Genomic DNA, 23,005 nt, shown 5'->3' with positions numbered 1-23,005 from the left:
ACATATGTCAGACCAATCCTGGAGTATGCGGCTCCAGCATGGAGTCCATATCTAGTCAAGCATAAGACTAAACTGGAAAAGGTTCAAAGGTTTGCCACCAGACTAGTACCCGAGCTGAGAGGTATGAGCTACGAGGAGAGACTACGGGAATTGAACCTCACTTTGTTGGAAGACAGAAGAGTTAGGGGGGACATGATCACCACATTCAAGATTCTCAAGGGAATCGACAGGGTAGATAAAGACAGGCTATTTAACACAAGGGGCACACGCACTAGGGGACACAGGTGGAAACTGAGTGCCCAAATGAGCCACAGAGATATTAGAAAGAACTTTTTTAGTGTCAGAGTGGTTGACAAATGGAATGCATTAGGAAGCAATGTGGTGGAGGCTGACTCCATACACAGTTTCAAGTGTAGATATAATAGAGCCCAATAGGCTCAGGAACCTGTACATCTGTTGATTGACGGTTGAGAGGCGGGACCAAAGAGACAGAGTTAGTCCCCCGCAAGCACAACTAGGTGAGTACAACTAGGTGAACTAGGTGAGTACACACACACACACACTCACACACACACACACACACACACACACACACACACACACACACACACACACACACACACACACACACACACACACACACACACACACACAGAGCAACCGCCTGACAGAATCTCACCATGGATACTAAAGGAAGGTGCAGAAGCACTAAGTGTTCCACTCTCTATGGTGTATAACAGGTCACTGGGAACACGAGACTTACCAGAAAGTGGGAAGACAGCTAACGTAGTCCCAATATACAAGAAGGGTGACAGGCAAGAGGCACTGAACTACAGGCCAGTATACACAGGACCCTGTGTATACCACTTATGTAAGACCAATCCTGGAGTATGCAGCTCCTGCCTGGAGTCCGTACCTTGTTAAACACAAGACAAAGTTTGAGAAGATTCAGCGGTATGCCACCAGGCTCGTCCCGGAACTGAGAGGAATGAGCTACGAGGAAAGGCTAAAGGAGCTGAACCTCACATCCCTGGAAAACAGAGGAGTAAGGGGAGACATGACAACCACCTACAAAATTCTCAGAGGAATAGACAGGGTGGACAAAGACAAACTCTTCAGCACGGGCAGGACATGAACAAAGAGACACAGGTGGAAACTTAGTACCCAGATGAGCCACAGAGACCTCAGAAAGAGTTTTTTCAATGTCAGAGTTGTTAATAAATGGAATGCACTAGGAAGTGATGTGATGGAGGCTGACTCCATACACAATTTCAAATGTAGATATGAGCCTAGTAGGCTCAGGAATCTGTATACCGGTTGATTGACAGATGAGAGGCGGGACCAAAGAGCCAAAGCTCAACCTCCGCAAGCACAATTACGTGAGTTCACGTTGTAAATATTATTTGAAACGTGTAATGGTATTGTTTTTTTACACAATGAGGCAGGATACATAATATGTCTGTGAGTGATTGGAGAGGAAGATGTTCATGTGAACTATCAGAGAACGTTCATCAAGAGCTGGAAATAATCACTAGATTTAGCAAGAGAACTATTTTAGACATAGCCGAAGCACTTCATATCAAGCACTCTCATTTCATTCTTATAAGTCAGCTTATATGTAACTACGTCTAAACATCTGCATAAAAAAACAATTTACAAGAGAAATTCTACCAATTTACATTTAATTTAAGAGAATCTAATTCAGCAATGTACGTGATAACATTGCACTTAACGATGAATACAAATAAACAACATAGCTAACCAGGGACAAAATAAAAGTTAGACGTTTAATAAATAAATAAAGAATAAATAACAAGTCAGGAAAGGTGATAATAACTGATAATTAGTAAGAAATGAAATGGGGATAAAAAAAAAATACAAATACCAAAAAAATACAGACCTGCACTATTAACATCTCAAATTTTGATCTTTATGAAGAAAAAGTATTAAAAACTTAAATATGAAATTCAGTTTTGAGTTTAAAAAATACAAAAAATCTGTTAAAGACTTTCGTGGAAGTTGTGGCACTGACCGACTTGTCTCCAAGCTGATTGACAGTGCAGGGAAGGTAGGCGACGGTGTCCTGGTGTACAGTGATGTTCAGGGGCTGAGGGCTGGGGTAGTAGGGACCCATGTACAGCCCGGTGCCTGACCCTGCCCTCCCCACCATGTACCCTGGGAAACAAACCCATATGCAAGTTAGATTCAATGAAAGATTTGTTGAACGCTGTAAGAATAGTGTACTTTATATATATATATATATATATATATATATATATATATATATATATATATATATATATATATATATATATATATATATATATATATATATATATATATATATATATATATATATATATATATATATATATATATATATATATATATATATATATATATATATATATATATATATATATAGCTTCGGCTATATATATATATATATATATATATATAGATATATATATATATATATATATATATATATATATATATATATATATATATATATATATATATATATATATATATATATATATATATATATATATATATATATATATATATATATATATATATATATATATATATATATATATATATATATATATATATATATATATATATATATATATATATATGTCGTACCTAGTAGCCAGAACGCACTTCTCAGCCTACTATGCAAGGCCCGATTTGCCTAATAAGCCAAGTTTTCATGAATTAATGTTTTTTCGACTACCTAACCTACCTAACCTAACCTAACCTAACTTTTTCGGCTACCTAACCTAACCTAACCTATAAAGATAGGTTAGGTTAGGTTAGGTGGGGTTGGTTAGGTTCGGTCATATATCTACGTTAATTTTAACTCCAATAAAAAAAAATTGACCTCATACATAATGAAATGGGTAGCGTTATCATTTCACAAGAAAAAAATTTGAGAAAATATATTAATTCATGAAAACTTGGCTTATTAGGCAAATCGGGCCTTGCATAGTAGGCTGAGAAGTGCGTTCTGGCTACTAGGTACGACATATATATATATATATATATATATATATATATATATATATATATATATATATATATATATATATATATATATAGTGACGGTAACGGGTTGGTGTTCGGCTGTTTCAAAAGCTAGGGGTATGGCCTCGTCACATATAAAAACAAAAAGAGAAAATCTGGAACTTCGTCTGTGGTAAGGTAATGGGAAGACACACAAAACACAAGTAAATTTAACAATGAGATTTTAATTACGTTAGAAAAGCAAAACATGAATAAAATGGACATATAAATTGCAACATAAAATCAATCAATCAAAATAATAAGAATAATCAAATGGCAAAATGAAAAGTTACGTTAAGACAAGTGAGTAATAACAAGTGAATAATATACAATGCAAAATATGGGTGCAGATATATTGGCTTTAAGCTGCCACCTCTCTTAGTACACGTAAGCCAGAGCTTAGTCTACCAACGAGACGTGTTAACTTGTGGAAAGCATGGGATATTCTGAGGTCTGTAGGTCGTGGTGGCTCAGACGTCAGGTAGTGTCGGGTGGAGGGAGCAGGTGCGACTGGGGCACCAGCCAATCAGCGATGAGCAGGCGACGGACAGGTAGTTTGGTGGTTCGAGTGGTGGAGGTGGAGCAGGTGTTCCTGGTGCTGAATACGTTTGCTCTCTGGCAAACCTTGGTGTTGTACTTGCTGGATATTTCTTCCATATTAGTTGTATTGTTGTATAGGGACGAACTTAGGAGGGAAGAGCAGGCTCAATCTCTCTTGAAGGAGATTATCGTCACAACTCTCCCCCGAAGCCTGTGGTTCTGGAAGAAGTACGTCGTTATGTGGTGGAGTAATAGATGGAGTCGCTTCTACTTCATAAACTCTGGAGAGTGCATCGGCTATAATGCTGTCAAAACCTCGGTTTAGTGGGTCTCCAGGTTGAATTTCTGCAGTTATCAAGCCCATAGTAGAAGACGTTGAGTTTAGAAGTGGGCAAGCTGCAGGAGGTGTAGGGTGGTGTGGTCCGTGTTGATGGTAGACCGAGCACTTTTCAGGTGTGGAGTAAAGTGCGGGAGCTTAAGGATGATGAAGAGTAGCTCCTTGCCAATTGTTCCGTAGTTCCTTGTAGCAGTAGTCGCTGACAGGTGTATTCTCCTCGCCTTGTTGCTGCATCACGACACCACCAACGCCGGTACCACTGGTGTCGACATGGAGGATGAAGGGCTTATCTGACGAGGTGAGAGTGGAATTAGAATATGGCAAAGGAGCACTATTAGGGTCCTGAAAATGGTTGGGAATATCAATATGGATTTTTGAATTAGAAAGCGCTGACTCCTTGTCAGTGCTTTCGGGAGGAGAAGCTGGGAAGGTCTCACTGTGGATGTAGGGTTCTGTGAATGTAGAATAATTGATCATGACAGTGGGAGGAGTACCATTATATTGCTTCAGGAGGTTGACGTGGCACAGCTGGGTCTTCCACCGCCTATCTGGAGTCTCGAGAACGTAGTTATGGTTGTTTCTGCACTCCTTGATGCGGTAGGGTCCTGAAAACCTGTTTTGTAAAGGAGAACCTGGGATAGGGAAGTATGCTAGCACGAAGTCTCCCGGCTTAAATTTTCTTACTTTGCTGGTCTGGTCGTAATGAGTCTTCATCCTCTCCTGGGCTTTCAATAGATTATCATGGGCAAAACAGTGGACTCTCTCTAGAATGTGTTGAAGGTTTTGAAGAAACTGAGGCACATTCTGATGCTCACTGAAGGTGGCATCTCTTAGAGAGTCTTTGAAAGCCTTGAGGGGAGTACGGCACTTACGGCCGTAGAGCATCTCATAAGGAGATACTCCTAGGGACTCATTGGGAAGACTTCTATAAATGCACATTATCAAATCAATTTGCTTATCCCAATCCTTAGAGGTTTCACTACAAAACTTTTTCAAGAGTGCTTTGATAGTCTGATGACTACGCTCAAGAGAACCCTGTGAAGCAGGTTGATAGGAGCTGGACAATACCTGGTTGATGTTGAACTCCTCCAGTGTCCTTTTGAAGAGATCACTGGTGAAGTTGGTACCACAGTCGCTCTGAACCTCCCTGGGAAATCCATATTGAGTGAAGATCTTCAATAAATGCTTTACAACCGTAGCAGCCGTGATGTTCTTCACTGGAACTGCTATGGGAAATCTGGTGGTAGGACACAGGATGGTTAAGATATAGGCGTTACCTGAACTGGTCCGAGGTAAAGGACCAACACAGTCTAGTATAAGTCTGTGGAAAGGTTCCGCAGGCACCTGTATGGGAATCAGTGGCGCTCTGGGAATGGAGATGTTCGGTTTGCCTGCCATCTGACATGTATGACACTGTTTTACGTACTGTTTGACGCTATTTACCATACCTGGCCAGTAGTAGTCTTGACGAATTTCATGGTAAGTCTTGTTGAATCCGTAGTGGGAGAGTGCTCCGTGGGCCAGGTGTAGAATAGTGGGCCGCAGGCTGGTAGGAATCACAAGTTGTTCGATGTTGGCCCAATCGTCCTCCTCCTTCAGTTTACTGGGTCTATATCTGCGGTAGAGCAAGTCGTTCTCTAGGAAGAACCCAGGAATACTGTCGGGTTGAGCCTCAGCCTGGAAAAACAATGGTGTTAAGGTAAGATCTTCTCTCTGCAACTTACGGAACTCCAACTTGGTCAGATTCGGGGGTAGTTTCTGAGGGTCTTGAGGGACAGCGGTAGCAGTAGAGTCAGCTGGCTATGGACGTGCGGCTTGTGCACGGGTGGTCACTAGAACCGGATGAGAAACTTCATCACTCTCTTGAACCTCTGCTGGAACATACTCTAAAATAGGGTTAATTGGCACAGAGGTACACACCTGGGGTTTGTCCATGACGATTAGGTTGGTCGGTTGCAGGTCTTCTGCCAAGTCGTTGCCTAGGAGAAGTTGCACTCCAGGCATGGGAAAAGGCTTTTCCCTGACGGCGACTTGGACTTCTCCGTTCACGTAGGGACAATCCAGGTGGACTCTGGCAAGAGGATAAGGAGTGGTAGCAGTGAGGTCAGTGATGAAGACAGTTTCTCCGGTGTAGGCGATGTTGGGCACAGCCGACTTCAAGATGATCGATTGAAGAGCCGCTGTGTCCCTCAAGATCTTCAATCTGAAACGTCCCTCCGGATTTGAACCGTTGGCAGAGACAGTTCCAGTATACAGGTGGTTACTGAAAAGAGAAAGATCATTAACATTAACACCAACATTCATCACAGGCTTACCGGACTTAGGAGGAGTTGGTTTGGGTTTCTGTGTCAGTGGTTCCTTTGTATTGAGACTTACCACACTTGTCTATGGTATGTCCATACAGTCTACAATACTTGCAGTACAATTGCGAGCCAGCTTGATCGGTACTCACTTTCTCGTAACTGTACCACGACTTCTTACTAGAGGATGGTTCGGGTGTCAGCCGGTGGATGAGGCTGTAAGTGTCAGCCGACTTAGCACACTTCAGGTAGTCGGTTTCTTCTTTATCTGCTAAGTATAGACGGACAGGAGGCGGCACACGCCTCAAGAATTCTTCAACTAGCATCAGGTTGACGAGTTCTGTAAAAGTAGAGACATGTGCTGCTTCCAGCCATTTCATGAAATATCTTCGTTTTGTGTTAGCAAACTCGAGGAAGGTAGTGGTACTTGCCTTCAGATGGTCACGGAATTTCCTTCGATAACTTTCTGTGGAGAGGAGGTAGGCGTCCAACACTGCTTGTTTCAGAGTCTGGTAGTCATTCTCAGATGCCAAAGTACTGAGTGTGACTGCAGCTCTACCTGTAAGATGGACTCTGAGAAGTGTGGCCCATTGGTCGACAGGCCAACTGAGTTGATTAGCAAGGGTTTCAAAGGTGGTAAAAAACACATCAACTTCTGCTTCTACAAAGGATGGCATTAACTTACTTGCATGTGATATATTAAAACTGACGGGAAGATTGGCAGTAGCTTGCTGGCGTTGAGCGAGGTGTGAAGTTTCCAACGTGAATTCTCGTTGACGACACTCTAGAGCCAGAGTCGCTTGTTGCTGGTCATGTTCGCGTTGCATCTCCAACTCGCGTCGTTTGGTTTTAAGCTGTACTCGTTCCCGCTCCTGGAGCATTGCAACCTCACGTTCCTGGAGGGCGAGTTCACGTTCGTGTTCTTCCTTCCGTATGGCAGCTGCTTCCCTTTGTTGTTCCAGGGCTTCCCTTTGCATGGCAGCTGCTTCCCTTTGCTGCTCACGTTCAATCTTGGCCAGCTCTAGTTTGAGTTTCATCGTTGCCAAATCAGTTTTATCTGCAATATAGTAAGTTTCATGAGTTTCAGAGTCTATCTTACCTTGCTCTAAGAAATGATCCAGCAACAGGTTGTGTATTTCACTCTTGTTGGCTTGGTAGGGAACTGTTAGTTGATACTCATGTGCAAGAGTTTGTAATTCAGCTCTCTTGGCACGACTTAAAGTCCCAATTGTACCTGCTGGATCTGCACGGAAAGCTTGGAGACGAAACATGGTGAAATTAGCAAATAAATGTACAACGAATATACCGTTATATATAGTGAATGTCAGGAACAGGACAACGTGGCAACTGGTACCTATCCTGTGGGATCTTTAACAATTAAAGTTAAGTACAAGATGTTAAATGATTAATTTAAATCAAGGGCGCAGGAAATCTTGTACCCGGTACTCATGTAAGAGGATAAGGGCAAGAAAATCCTACTAAACAAATGAAACTGAGTTTCGAAAACAAATGAAACAGTTAATTGCCTCAAAAGTAAAATTGGTAGTCCAAGGATGTAGGCATACCTTGCCGAGTCTCTATAGGACATAAGCAAGTCTTTCCTTCTGAAATTAATATGATACTTACAGAATTAGCGAACTTTTGTGCTCTGAAAAAGTAAGCTAATTCCCTACCGTTGTATGTATCATCATCTCTGACTGACGTGTAGGGGTGCGAGGTGTCAACTGGTGACGAGAACTGCTGCTGAGGTCCCAATTCAGCAACTAAAGTTCGAGCTAGAGGAACTATGGCCCTCTTTGTCCTCCTACAGTCAGATTGCAGAAGATTAGGTGCACTTGACCCGGGGCAGACCACAGTACCAGGGTACCAATATGATGATCTGTCGAAAATATGAGAAATATCCTAGGGACAAAAGATGGTAAACACGAGTAATAACACGGAGGAAGAGATGACCAATTAAGAGTATGACTGAGGCCTACAGTCACCACGTAATCCAAAGTTGTCTCACCTTCACCATATGCTACTCTCGTAATGCACAATACACTCCGCACCATATAAAAATGAAATTGAATATGAAAAATAGTAAAAGCTACGTTACCAAAGTTAAATACGCTTACCATAAATTACTACTTGGCACCAGTACCTGAGTGAAGCTCCTAGGACAGGCCCCCACTTAATATGTGACGGTAACGCGTTGGTGTTCGGCTGTTTCAAAAGCTAGGGGTATGGCCTCGTCACATATAAAAACAAAAAGAGAAAATCTGGAACTTCGTCTGTGGTAAGGTAATGGGAAGACACAAAACACAAGTAAATTTAACAATGAGATTTTAATTACGTTAGAAAAGCAAAACATGAATAAAATGGACATACAAATTGCAACATAAAATCAATCAATCAAAATAATAAGAATAATCAAATGGCAAAATGAAAAGTTACGTTAAGACAAGTGAGTAATAACAAGTGAATAATATACAATGCAAAATATGGGTGCAGGAATATTGGCTTTAAGCTGCCACCTCTCTTAGTACACGTAAGCCAGAGCTTAGTCTACCAACGAGACGTGTTAACTTGTGGAAAGCACGGGATATTCTGAGGTCAGTAGGTCATGATGGCTCAGACGTCAGGTAGTGTCGGGTGGAGGGAGCAGGTGCGACTGGGGCACCAGCCATTCAGCGATGAGCAAGCGAATGACAGGTAGTTTGGTGGTTCGAGTGGTGGAGGTGGAGCAGGTGTTCCTGGTGCTGAATACGTTTGCTCTCTGGCAAACATTGGTGTTGTACTTGTTGGATATTTCTTCCATATTAGTTGTATTGTTGTATAGGGACGAACTTAGGAGGGAAGAGCAGGCTCAATCTCTCTTGAAGGAGATTATCGTCACAATATATATATGTATATATATTAGTATATTTTGGTAGCAGTCTTTCCTGTAGACATATATTATTAAATATGACCGAAAAAGTAAGATTAATAATTCTAACACGAATTTTCTCAATCTTTCGTACATTACGCTTCACTGTTGGAGGTAAATCAAAAATCACTTCTCCAAAATTCATTTTTATTTCTAGTCTGACGCGACACGGGCGCGTTTCGTAAAACTTATTACATTTTCAAAGACTTCACAAATACACAACTGATTAGAACTTGCGTTTCCCTGATTTTATATCTACATTTGAGTGAGGTGGGAAGGGTGATGTGGCATTACATTTGAGTGAGGTGGGAAGGGTGATGTGGCATTAACACAAGACAGAACACTAGGGGATATTAATAGGGTATTAAAAGTATCAACACAAGACAGAACAGAAACAATGGGTATTGAATAGAAGTGTTTGTAGAAAGCCTATTGGTCCATATTTCTTGATGCTTCTATATTGGAGCGGAGTCTTGAGGTGGGTAGAATATAGTTGTGCAATAATTGGCTGTTGATTGCTAGTGTTGACTTCTTGATGTGTAGTGCCTCGCAAACGTCAAGCCGCCTGCTATCGCTGTATCTATCGATGATTTCTGTGTTGTTTACTAGGATTTCTCTGGCGATGGTTTGGTTATGGGAAGAGATTATATGTTCCTTAATGGAGCCCTGTTGTTTATGCATCGTTAAACGCCTAGAAAGAGATGTTGTTGTCTTGCCTATATACTGGGTTTTTTGGAGCTTACAGTCCCCAAGTGGGCATTTGAAGGCATAGACGACGTTAGTCTCTTTTAAAGCGTTCTGTTTTGTGTCTGGAGAGTTTCTCATGAGTAGGCTGGCCGTTTTTCTGGTTTTATAGTAAATCGTCAGTTGTATCCTCTGATTTTTGTCTGTAGGGATAACGTTTCTATTAACAATATCTTTCAGGACCCTTTCCTCTGTTTTATGAGCTGTGGAAAAGAAGTTCCTGTATAATAGTCTAATAGGGGGTATAGGTGTTGTGTTAGTTGTCTCTTCGGAGGTTGCATGGCTTTTCACTTTCCTTCTTATGATGTCTTCGATGAAACCATTGGAGAAGCCGTTATTGACTAGGACCTGCCTTACCCTACAGAGTTCTTCGTCGACTTGCTTCCATTCTGAGCTGTGGCTGAGAGCACGGTCGACGTATGCGTTAACAACACTCCTCTTGTACCTGTCAGGGCAGTCGCTGTTGGCATTTAGGCACATTCCTATGTTTGTTTCCTTTGTGTAGACTGCAGTGTGGAAACCTCCGCCCTTTTCCATGACTGTTACATCTAGAAAAGGCAGCTTCCCATCCTTTTCCGTCTCGTAAGTGAAACGCAGCACGGAACTCTGCTCAAATGCCTCCTTCAGCTCCTGCAGATGTCTGACATCAGGTACCTGTGTAAAAATGTCGTCAACATACCTGCAGTATATGGCCGGTTTCAAGTTCATGTCGACTAAGACTTTTTGCTCGATGGTACCCATGTAGAAGTTTGCAAACAGGACACCTAGGGGAGAACCCATGGCGACCCCATCTACTTGCTTATACATGTGCCCATCCGGGCTCAAGAAGGGTGCCTCTTTAGTACAAGCTTGGAGTAGTTTCCTCAGAATACTTTCTGGCATGTCAAGAGGAGTACAGGCTGGATCACGATACACTCTGTCGGCTATCATTCCGATTGTCTCGTCCACAGGTACGTTGGTAAACAGCGATTCTACGTCCAACGAGGCTCTTATCCCTGTGGCCCGTGCGCCCCGCAGTAAGTCCACAAATTCCTTTGGAGACTTCAGGCTGAAGGCGCAAGGAACATAAGGAGTCAGCAGGCCGTTGAGTCGCTTCGCCAGTCTGTACGTGGGTGTGGGTATCTGGCTAATGATTGGCCGAAGTGGGTTTCCAGGCTTGTGCGTCTTGACATTTCCATACGCATATCCAGGTTTATATTCCCCAATGATCTTTGGCAGGTGGAGTCCGGATTTCTTGGCGTTCACAGTTTCGATCAGTTTGTTGACCTTTGCTTTTAATTCGGCTGTAGTGTCCTTCGTTACCCTTTGGAACTTAGTTTGGTCAGAGAGTATGATGTTCATTTTCGCCAGATATTCGTCTTTTTTAAGAATGACATATATTGGCGACTTGTCACCTCTCCTGACAACTATCTCCTTGTTCTCACGAAGGCTTTTAGCTGCCGCTTTAAGCTCGGGGGACAGTATGGTGCTTCTGTAGTTGCCTCGATTCTTTCCTCCTTCTGCAATAAGTTCTGCTTGTAAGGTATCTTTGGTAGTGACCTTCTTTTGTGTCTCGAGGTCGAATATGTCGTCCAACAGAATTTCCAACTCTACTTTCCGGGCCATTTCACTCGGTCTGGACATAACATGACAGTTTATGCCCAGATTTAGGAGAGTGACTTGGTCCTCAGTGAGGTTAATTCCTGCAAGGTTCAGGAAGCCATCTCTTGGTCGTGGAATTGCCATAGGTCCTCCATATAATGTTGTTAGTTTCTTGATAATCCTTGTTTCAGTGCTGAGGTGATGTTGGTCTGTGAGGATGTCGAGGTGTTGTTCAATGCGGGTACGGATACTATGGTCGATGTTGCTATTTCTCCACTCGTTTGTAGCATGAAGTAGTTGCGTTTTGTTGTCTTTGATTTCATTCTCTGCCTTGTATATCTGATCACGAATCAGATCCTGGCGATATTTTATCGTGAAGGCTTGATTCCTTGCTGCTGGGTCGTGCACTTTAACATTAGTATATTTTGGTAGCAGTCTTTCCTGTAAACATATATTATTAAATATGACCGAAAAAGTAAGATTAATAATTCTAACACGAATTTTCTCAATCTTTCGTACATTACGCTTCACTGTTGGAGGTAAATCAAAAATCACTTCTCCAAAATTCATTTTTATTTCTAGTCTGACGCGACACGGGCGCGTTTCGTAAAACTTATTACATTTTCAAAGACTTCACAAATACACAACTGATTAGAACTTGCGTTTCCCTGATTTTATATCTACATTTGAGTGAGGTGGGAAGGGTGATGTGGCATTACATTTGAGTGAGGTGGGAAGGGTGATGTGGCATTAACACAAGACAGAACACTAGGGGATATTAATAGGGTATTAAAAGTATCAACACAAGACAGAACAGAAACAATTGGTATTGAATAGAAGTGTTTGTAGAAAGCCTATTGGTCCATATTTCTTGATGCTTCTATATTGGAGCGGAGTCTTGAGGTGGGTAGAATATAGTTGTGCAATAATTGGCTGTTGATTGCTGGTGTTGACTTCTTGATGTGTAGTGCCTCGCAAACGTCAAGCCGCCTGCTATCGCTGTATCTATCGATGATTTCTGTGTTGTTTACTAGGATTTCTCTGGCGATGGTTTGGTTATGGGAAGAGATTATATGTTCCTTAATGGAGCCCTGTTGTTTATGCATCGTTAAACGCCTAGAAAGAGATGTTGTTGTCTTGCCTATATACTGGGTTTTTTGGAGCTTACAGTCCCCAAGTGGGCATTTGAAGGCATAGACGACGTTAGTCTCTTTTAAAGCGTTCGTTCTTTTAAAGTGTAAGTTCCAAAAAACCCAGTATATAGGCAAGACAACAACATCTCTTTCTAGGCGTTTAACGATGCATAAACAACAGGGCTCCATTAAGGAACATATAATCTCTTCCCATAACCAAACCATCGCCAGAGAAATCCTAGTAAACAACACAGAAATCATCGATAGATACAGCGATAGCAGGCGGCTTGACGTTTGCGAGGCACTACACATCAAGAAGTCAACACCAGCAATCAACAGCCAATTATTGCACAACTATATTCTACCCACCTCAAGACTCCGCTCCAATATAGAAGCATCAAGAAATATGGACCAATAGGCTTTCTACAAACACTTCTATTCAATACCCATTGTTTCTGTTCTGTCTTGTGTTGATACTTTTAATACCCTATTAATATCCCCTAGTGTTCTGTCTTGTGTTAATGCCACATCACCCTTCCCACCTCACTCAAATGTAATGCCACATCACCCTTCCCACCTCACTCAAATGTAGATATAAAATCAGGGAAACGCAAGTTCTAATCAGTTGTGTATTTGTGAAGTCTTTGAAAATGTAATAAGTTTTACGAAACGCGCCCGTGTCGCGTCAGACTAGAAATAAAAATGAATTTTGGAGAAGTGATTTTTGATTTACCTCCAACAGTGAAGCGTAATGTACGAAAGATTGAGAAAATTCGTGTTAGAATTATTAATCTTACTTTTTCGGTCATATTTAATAATATATGTCTACAGGAAAGACTGCTACCAAAATATACTAATGTTAAAGTGCACGACCCAGCAGCAAGGAATCAAGCCTTCACGATAAAATATCGCCAGGATCTGATTCGTGATCAGATATACAAGGCAGAGAATGAAATCAAAGACAACAAAACGCAACTACTTCATGCTACAAACGAGTGGAGAAATAGCAACATCGACCATAGTATCCGTACCCGCATTGAACAACACCTCGACATCCTCACAGACCAACATCACCTCAGCACTGAAACAAGGATTATCAAGAAACTAACAACATTATATGGAGGACCTATGGCAATTCCACGACCAAGAGATGGCTTCCTGAACCTTGCAGGAATTAACCTCACTGAGGACCAAGTCACTCTCCTAAATCTGGGCATAAACTGTCATGTTATGTCCAGACCGAGTGAAATGGCCCGGAAAGTAGAGTTGGAAATTCTGTTGGACGACATATTCGACCTCGAGACACAAAAGAAGGTCACTACCAAAGATACCTTACAAGCAGAACTTATTGCAGAAGGAGGAAAGAATCGAGGCAACTACAGAAGCACCATACTGTCCCCCGGGCTTAAAGCGGCAGCTAAAAGCCTTCGTGAGAACAAGGAGATAGTTGTCAGGAGAGGTGACAAGTCGCCAATATATGACATTCTTAAAAAAGACGAATATCTGGCGAAAATGAACATCATACTCTCTGACCAAACTAAGTTCCAAAGGGTAACGAAGGACACTACAGCCGAATTAAAAGCAAAGGTCAACAAACTGATCGAAACTGTGAACGCCAAGAAATCCGGACTCCACCTGCCAAAGATCATTGGGGAATATAAACCTGAAAATGCGTATGGAAATGTCAAGACGCACAAGCCTGGAAACCCACTTCGGCCAATCATTAGCCAGATACCCACACCCACGTACAGACTGGCGAAGCGACTCAACGGCCTGCTGACTCCTTATGTTCCTTGCGCCTTCAGCCTGAAGTCTCCAAAGGAATTTGTGGACTTACTGCGGGGCGCACGGGCCACAGGGATAAGAGCCTCGTTGGACGTAGAATCGCTGTTTACCAACGTACCTGTGGACGAGACAATCGGAATGATAGCCGACAGAGTGTATCGTGATCCAGCCTGTACTCCTCTTGACATGCCAGAAAGTATTCTGAGGAAACTACTCCAAGCTTGTACTAAAGAGGCACCCTTCTTGAGCCCGGATGGGCACATGTATAAGCAAGTAGATGGGGTCGCCATGGGTTCTCCCCTAGGTGTCCTGTTTGCAAACTTCTACATGGGTACCATCGAGCAAAAAGTCTTAGTCGACATGAACTTGAAACCGGCCATATACTGCAGGTATGTTGACGACATTTTTACACAGGTACCTGATGTCAGACATCTGCAGGAGCTGAAGGAGGCATTTGAGCAGAGTTCCGTGCTGCGTTTCACTTACGAGACGGAAAAGGATGGGAAGCTGCCTTTTCTAGATGTAACAGTCATGGAAAAGGGCGGAGGTTTCCACACTGCAGTCTACACAAAGGAAACAAACATAGGAATGTGCCTAAATGCCAACAGCGACTGCCCTGACAGGTACAAGAAAAGTGTTGTTAACGCATACGTCGACCGTGCTCTCAGCCACAGCTCAGAATGGAAGCAAGTCGACGAAGAACTCTGTAGGGTAAGGCAGGTCCTAGTCAATAACGGCTTCTCCAATGGTTTCATCGAAGACATCATAAGAAGGAAAGTGAAAAGCCATGCAACCTCCGAAGAGACAACTAACACAACACCTATACCCCCTATTAGACTATTTTACAGGAACTTCTTTTCCACAGCTCATAAAACAGAGGAAAGGGTCCTGAAAGATATTGTTAATAGAAACGTTATCCCTACAGACAAAAATCAGAGGATACAACTGACGATTTACTATAAAACTAGAAAAACGGCCAGCCTACTCATGAGAAACTCTCCAGACACAAAACAGAACGCTTTAAAAGAGACTAACGTCGTCTATGCCTTCAAATGCCCACTTGGGGACTGTAAGCTCCAAAAAACCCAGTATATAGGCAAGACAACAACATCTCTTTCTAGGCGTTTAACGATGCATAAACAACAGGGCTCCATTAAGGAACATATAATCTCTTCCCATAACCAAACCATCGCCAGAGAAATCCTAGTAAACAACACAGAAATCATCGATAGATACAGCGATAGCAGGCGGCTTGACGTTTGCGAGGCACTACACATCAAGATGTCAACACCAGCAATCAACAGCCAATTATTGCACAACTATATTCTACCCACCTCAAGACTCCGCTCCAATATAGAAGCATCAAGAAATATGGACCAATAGGCTTTCTACAAACACTTCTATTCAATACCCATTGTTTCTGTTCTGTCTTGTGTTGATACTTTTAATACCCTATTAATATCCCCTAGTGTTCTGTCTTGTGTTAATGCCACATCACCCTTCCCACCTCACTCAAATGTAATGCCACATCACCCTTCCCACCTCACTCAAATGTAGATATAAAATCAGGGAAACGCAAGTTCTAATCAGTTGTGTATTTGTGAAGTCTTTGAAAATGTAATAAGTTTTTACGAGACGCGCCCGTGTCGCGTCAGACTAGAAATAAAAATGAATTTTGGAGAAGTGATTTTTGATTTACCTCCAACAGTGAAGCGTAATGTACGAAAGAATGAGAAAATTCGTGTTAGAATTATTAATCTTACTTTTTCGGTCATATTTAATAATATATATATATATATATATATATATATATATATATATATATATATATATATATATATATATATATATATATATATATATATATATATTATTTAATATGACCGAAAAAGTAAGATTAATAATTCTAACACGAATTTTCTCAATATTTCATATATTTCTTTTCACTGTTGATGGTAATTGAAAAATCAAATCTCCAAAATTCATTTTTATTTCTAGTCAGACGCGACACTTGAACGTGTTTCGTAATATCTTATTACATTTTCAATGACTTTAGTTTAAACACACACAACTATAACTTGCAAACAATAAACAGAAGTTAAACAGCTTTGATTTTATACCTGCATTTGGGTGAGGTGATATGTTACAACAGTTTTGGATGAGATGAAAACAAACTTTCAACACAAGACAGAACACGAAACAATGGGTATAATATTTTGTATGTTAAAGGGAAGAATGGAAGTAACTGCAAAGGGCCTATTGGCCCATATTTCTTGATGCTTCTATATTGGTGCGGAGTCTTGAAGTGGGTAGAAGATAGTTGTGCATTAATTGGCTGTTGATTGCTGGTGTCGACTTCTTAATGTGTAGTGCCTCACAGATATCAAGCCACCTGCTATCGCTGTATCTATCGATGATTTCAGTGTTTTTTTGTTAAGACTTCTCTGGTGAAGGTCTGGTTGTGGGAAGAGATTATATGTTACTTAATGAAGCCCTGTTGCTTATGCATCGTTAATCGCCTGGAAAGAGATGTTGTTGTCTTGCCTATATACTGAATTCTTTGAGGCTTATAGTCCCCAAGTGGGCATTTGAAGGCATAGACTACATTGGTCTCTTTTAATGAGTTCTGCTTTGTGTCTGGAGAGTTTCTCATGAGTAGGTTGGCCGTTTTCTTTTTTTTATAGTAAATCGTCAATTGTATCTTCTGATTTTTGTCTGTAGGGATAACGTTTCTATTAACAATATCTTTCAGGGCCCTTTCCTCTGTTTTATGAGCTGTGGAAAAGAAGTTCCTGTAAAATAGTCTAATAGGGGGTACAGGTGTTGTGTTAGTTGTCTCTTCAGAGGTTGCATGGCGTTTCACCTTCCTTCTTATGATGGCTTCAACGAAACCATTGGAAAAGCCGTTGTTGACTAGGACCTGCCTTACCCTACAGAGTTCTTCATCGACTTGCTTCCATCTTAAGCAGTGGCTGAGAGCACGGTCGACATAAGCGTTAACGACACTCCTCTTGTACCTGTCTGGGCAGTCACTGTTGGCAATGAGGCACATTCCTACATTTGTTTCCTGCAGTGTGGAAACCTCCGCTCCTTTCCATGACTGTAACATCTAGAAAGGGCAGCTTCCAATCCTTTTCAATCTCGTAAGTGAAACGCAACACAGAATTCTGCTCAAATACCTCCTTCAGCTCATGCAGATGTCATACATCAGGTACTTGTCTAAAAATGTCGTCAACATACCTGCAGTATATGGCCGGTTTCAAGTTCATGTCGAGTAAGACCTTTTGTTCGATGGTACCCATGAAGAAGTTCGCAAACAGGACACCTAGGGGAGAACCCATGGCGACCCCATCTACTTGCTTATACATGTGCCCATCCGGGCTCAAGAAGGGTGCCTCTTTAGTACAAGCTTGGAGTAGTTTCCTTAGAATGTTTTCTGGTATGTCAAGAGGAGTACAGGCCGGATCACGATACACTCTGTCCGCTATCATCCCGATTGTTTCATCCACAGGTACGTTGGTAAACAGTGATTTACGTTCAACGAAGCTCTTATCCCTGTGGCCCGTGTGCCCCACAGTAAGCCAACAAATTCCTTTGGAGACTTCAGGCTGATGGCGCAAGGGACATGAGGAGTCAGCAAGTCGTTGAGTCGCTTCGCCAGTCTGTATGTGGGTGTGGGTATCTGGCTGATGATTGGCCGAAGTGGGTTTCCAGGATTATGTGTCTTGACATTTCCATACGCGTATCCAGGTTTATATTCCCCAATAATCTTTGGCAGGTGGAGTCCGGATTTCTTGGCGTTCACAGTTTCGATCAATTTGTTGACCTTTCCTTTCAATTGGGCTGCAGTGTCCTTCTAAGCAGCAGCTAAGAACACACTTCTCAGCCTACTATGCAAGGCCCGATTTGCCTAATAAGCCAAGTTTTCCTGAATTAATATATTTTCTCTATTTTTTTTCTTATGAAATGATAAAGCTACCCATTTCATCATGTATGAGGTCAATTTTTTTATTATATATAAAATTTATATATATATATATATATATATATATATATATATATATATATATATATATATATATATATATATATATATATATATATATATATATATATATATATATATATATATATATATATATATATACACATATATTACCTTACCTTGAGGTACTTCCGGGGCTTAGCGTCCCCGCGGCCTGGTCGTCGACCAGGCCTCATATATATACATATATAACCTCTGACCCCATAAATATACATATATAACCTCAGATTTATATTTATACATATAAGTCTTCTTGAGGTGCTGAGGTCTTACCTCAGCACCTCAAGGAGATGACAAACACTGTTCTCGGCGAAGTTGCCGAGACATTATTTTCAGAAGTCACGAAATTTGTTAACGACTGCATCTCTACGCTGATCCCAGATACAATTAAAGCCTTCTTCTTCGGAGCATCCCTCTGTGCCCTTAAGAAGAAGGATGGTGGAGTCAGACCCGTTGTCGTGGGTTACCCACGACAATGGGTCTGACTCCAGAAACATTAGCACGCAAGCTGCAACGATGCTTCGACATGATCAACTAGGTTCTGGTGTCCCCCATGGCTGTGAAGCAGCAGCTCATGCAGCACGAGCCTTTATTAAACACCTCCCAGAAAATAAGGCATTAATTAAATTAGACATTAAAAATGCCTTCAACCAGGTAAAAAGGGATGTGATACTGGAAGCAGTTCGAACACACTTTTCTTAAACCTTCCCTTCGTCTTAGCAGGGTACAGTAGGGGAACGACACTGTTATTTGGGGAATATGAAGTTGTTTCTGCAGAACATGTCTAGCAGGGAGACCCACTTGCCCCTCTCCTTTTCTGCATGGCAGCTAAAGAGGTCACAAGCAGGTTGACCAGCGAACTCAACATCTGGTTCCTGGACGATGACACCCCGGCAGGGACACAGGAGTCCCTGCTCTATGATCTACAGCTGGTGAAATCTAAGGGAGAAGAGTTAGGACTCACCCTAAACCCATCAAAGTGTGAAATCATCTCATCTAGCCAACCAATCATAGATGCAATACGAATCATATTGCCAAGAGCCCCAGTGATCGCTCGCAACGACAGTGTGCTGCTAGGGTCACCTCTGGGCTCGAGCGCCATTGAGGTAGTCCTCGAGGAAAAGCTGAACGACCTGAGTAGGATGGAGGGAAGAATAGGGGCTTTCAACGCCCACGGTGCTTTGTACCTTTTTACAAGGTGCCTGGCTTTGCCCAGCCTGACCAATTCCCTAAGGGGGTACTCCCTCCTTCGACAGCCAAAAATTAAACATAAATATGACTCACCCCTAAGGTCAATAACCATGAAAGTGTTAAACCTCTCCCTACAAGATGACCAATGGGATCAAGCAACGTTCCCAGTTAGACTCGGGGGTATAGGTATTCGCAAGGTGACACAATTAGCATTGCCGGCATTTTCATCCTCGACCAGTGCTACAGGTGAATTAGTTATGGAAATACAACCAGAATACCTAAGAGATTCCATTGGGATTCATGATCCAAAATTCGCGGAAGTAGTCGGTCAGTGGGACACTCTTGCTAATTCACACTCTCGACCAACTTTTCCAAACGACGGCAAACAGGTCAAATGGGATAGCCCCATAGTGGAGAACATCGCCACATCATTGCTGGAGGCAGCTTCTGGGAGGGACGGAGTGCGTCTTCTAGCTGTGCAAGCCCCCCCCCCCCCATTCCGGGGACTTCCTGTTGGCAGTCCCTAATTCCGCCTTGGGCACCCGCCAGGACCATCAGGCCCTAAGTATTGGTGTTACCCTGCGCCTTGCCGCCCCTATCTCTACCGCACACCGGTGTATTTGCGGTCATGCACAAGCGGACCAATATGGCAGCCATGGTCTCATTTGTCGTAAGACACAGGGAAAGATTGGCAGACAATAAACAGTCAATGACATAATCAAGAGAAGTTTGGCTTCAGCTGGGTGTCCAGCACAAAGGGAATCTCAGTTGTCCAGACATGAGTACAGACAAAAACGCCCAGATGGAGTCACCATACAGCCTTGGAGGGAAGGTAAACAGGTCGTATGGGATTACACATGTGAATCTTCATTAGCTGATACCTATCTACCTTACAGCACAGCTGATGGAGGCGGGGCAGCCACCTTTAGGGAGACCCAGAAAACCAACAAATACAGGGACCTAGAACGTTGTTACAGGTTCGTGCCAATAGGCTTTGAGACTCTGGGCGCCTAGGGTAAATGTGCACTTAAGTTCCTGAAGGAGGTGGGCGAGGATCTCTTTGGGAAAACTAAAGACTCAAGAGCGGCCAGTTTCATGTTCCAGCGCCTCAGTGTCGCAGTTCAGAGGGGAAATGTGTGCTGTATCTTGGGTACGCACCCGACCTCCGAAGAGCTGGACGAGGTCTTCGAACACTGATTGCTATATTGACATATAAGTGTGTGTTTTCTGTAAACTGTAGCAATGCAATAAAATTAAATAAAACAAAATTAATAAAAAAGAAAAGGCATGGTAGGAGAGGAAAAGATTAGAGTGTTCGGTGAGAATCCACAAGGTCTTCTCTGAACACTTTAATTTCTTCTTCGAGGCTGGGGGTCTCTTCAACTGCACCAGAGGTGGTACCCCTAAATACATATATATATAATTGTTTTTCGGCTATCTAACCTACCTAACCTAACCTAGCCTAATTTTTTCGGCTACCTAACCTAACCTAACCTATAAAGATAGGTTAGGTTAGGTTAGGTAGGGTTGGTTAGGTTTGGTCATATATCTACGTTAATTTTAACTCCAATAAAAAAAATTGACCTCATACATAATGAAATGGGTAGCTTTATCATTTCATAAGAAATTTTTTTTAGAAAATATATTAATTCAGGAAAACTTGGCTTATTAGGCAAATCGGGCCTTGCATAGTAGGCTGAGAAGTGCGTTCTGGCTACTAGGTACGACATATATATATATATATATATATATATATATATATATATATGTCGTACCTAGTAGCCAGAACTCACTTCTCAGCCTACTATTCAAGGCCCGATTTGCCTAATAAGCCAAGTTTTCCTGAATTAATATATTTACTATAATTTTTTTCTTATGAAATGATAAAGCAACCCTTTTCTCTATGTATGAGGTCAATTTTTTTTTATTGGAGTTAAAATTAACGTAGATATATGACCGAACCTAACCAACCCTACCTAACCTAACCTAACCTATCTTTATAGGTAAGGTTAGGTTAGGTAGCCAAAAAAAGCTAGGTTAGGTTAGGTTAGGTAGGTTAGGTAGACGAAAAAACATTAATTCATGAAAACTTGGCTTATTAGGCAAATCGGGCCTTGAATAGTAGGCTGAGAAGTGCATTCTGGCTATTAGGTACGACATATATATATATATATATATATATATATATATATATATATATATATATATATATATATATATATATATGTCGTACCTAATAGCCAGAACGCACTTCTCAGCCTACTATTCAAGGCCCGATTTGGCTAATAAGCCAAGTTTTCATGAATTAATGTTTTTTCGTCTACCTAACCTACCTAACCTAACCTAACCTAGCTTTTTTTGGCTACCTAACCTAACCTTACCGATAAATATAGGTTAGGTTAGGTTAGGTAGGGTTGGTTAGGTTCGGTCATATATCTACGTTAATTTTAACTCCAATAAAAAAAAAATGACCTCATACATAGAGAAAAGGGTTGCTTTATCATTTCATAAGAAAAAAAATATAGTAAATATATTAATTCAGGAAAACTTGGCTTATTAGGCAAATCGGGCCTTGAATAGTAGGCTGAGAAGTGAGTTCTGGCTACTAGGTACGACATATATATATATATATATATATATATATATATATATATATATATATATATATGTCGTACCTAATAGCCAGAACGCACTTCTATGCCTACTATTCAAGGCCCGATTTGCCTAATAAGCCAAGTTTTCATGAATTAGTATATTTTCTCTAATTTTTTTCTTATGAAATTATAAAGCTACCCATTTCATTACGTATGACGTCAATTTTTTTTTATTGGAGTTAAAATTAATGTAGATATATGACCGAACCTAACCAACCCTACCTAACCTAACCTAACCTATCTTTATCGGTTAGGTTAGGTTAGGTAGCCGAAAACGTTAGGTTAGGTTAGGTTAGGTAGGTTAGGTAGTCGAAAAACAATTAATTCATGAAAACTTGGCTTATTAGGCAAACCGGGCCTTGAATAGTAGGCATAGAAGTGCGTTCTGGCTACTAGGTACGACATATATGTATATATATATATATATATATATATATATATATATATATATATATATATATATATATATATATATATATATATATATATATATATATATATATATATATATATGTCGTACCTAGTAGCCAGAACGCACTTCTCAACCTAATATGCAAGGCCCGATTTGCCTAATAAGCCAAGTTTTCATGAATTAATTGATTTTCGGCTACCTAACCTACCTAACCTAACCAAACCTAACTTTTTCGGCTACCTAACCTAACCTAACCTATAAAGATAGGTTAGGTTAAGTTAGGTAGGGTTGGTTAGGTTCGGT

The 23,005-nt window shown here is 41.2% G+C and overlaps 1 protein-coding gene across 5 annotated transcripts in view; it reads right to left on the bottom strand.

Annotated features, from left to right (window-relative positions):
- The window catches only part of LOC123769723 (matrix-remodeling-associated protein 5-like), a 254,948-nt gene that overhangs the window by 20,622 nt on the left and 211,321 nt on the right, over positions 1-23,005 (bottom strand). For all 5 annotated transcript variants that reach the window (XM_069324422.1, XM_069324420.1, XM_069324423.1 and 2 more), the window contains one exon: positions 2,033-2,175. In XM_069324422.1, coding sequence (XP_069180523.1) covers positions 2,033-2,175 — 143 coding nt within the window. The remainder of the gene's footprint in view (positions 1-2,032; positions 2,176-23,005) is intronic.

Source organism: Procambarus clarkii, chromosome 14 (assembly GCF_040958095.1).
Source record: "Procambarus clarkii isolate CNS0578487 chromosome 14, FALCON_Pclarkii_2.0, whole genome shotgun sequence".
Lineage (NCBI taxonomy): Eukaryota > Metazoa > Arthropoda > Malacostraca > Decapoda > Cambaridae > Procambarus > Procambarus clarkii.
The sequence above is the reverse complement of the archived record's forward strand: the minus strand, read 5'-3'. Positions and strand labels throughout refer to the sequence as shown.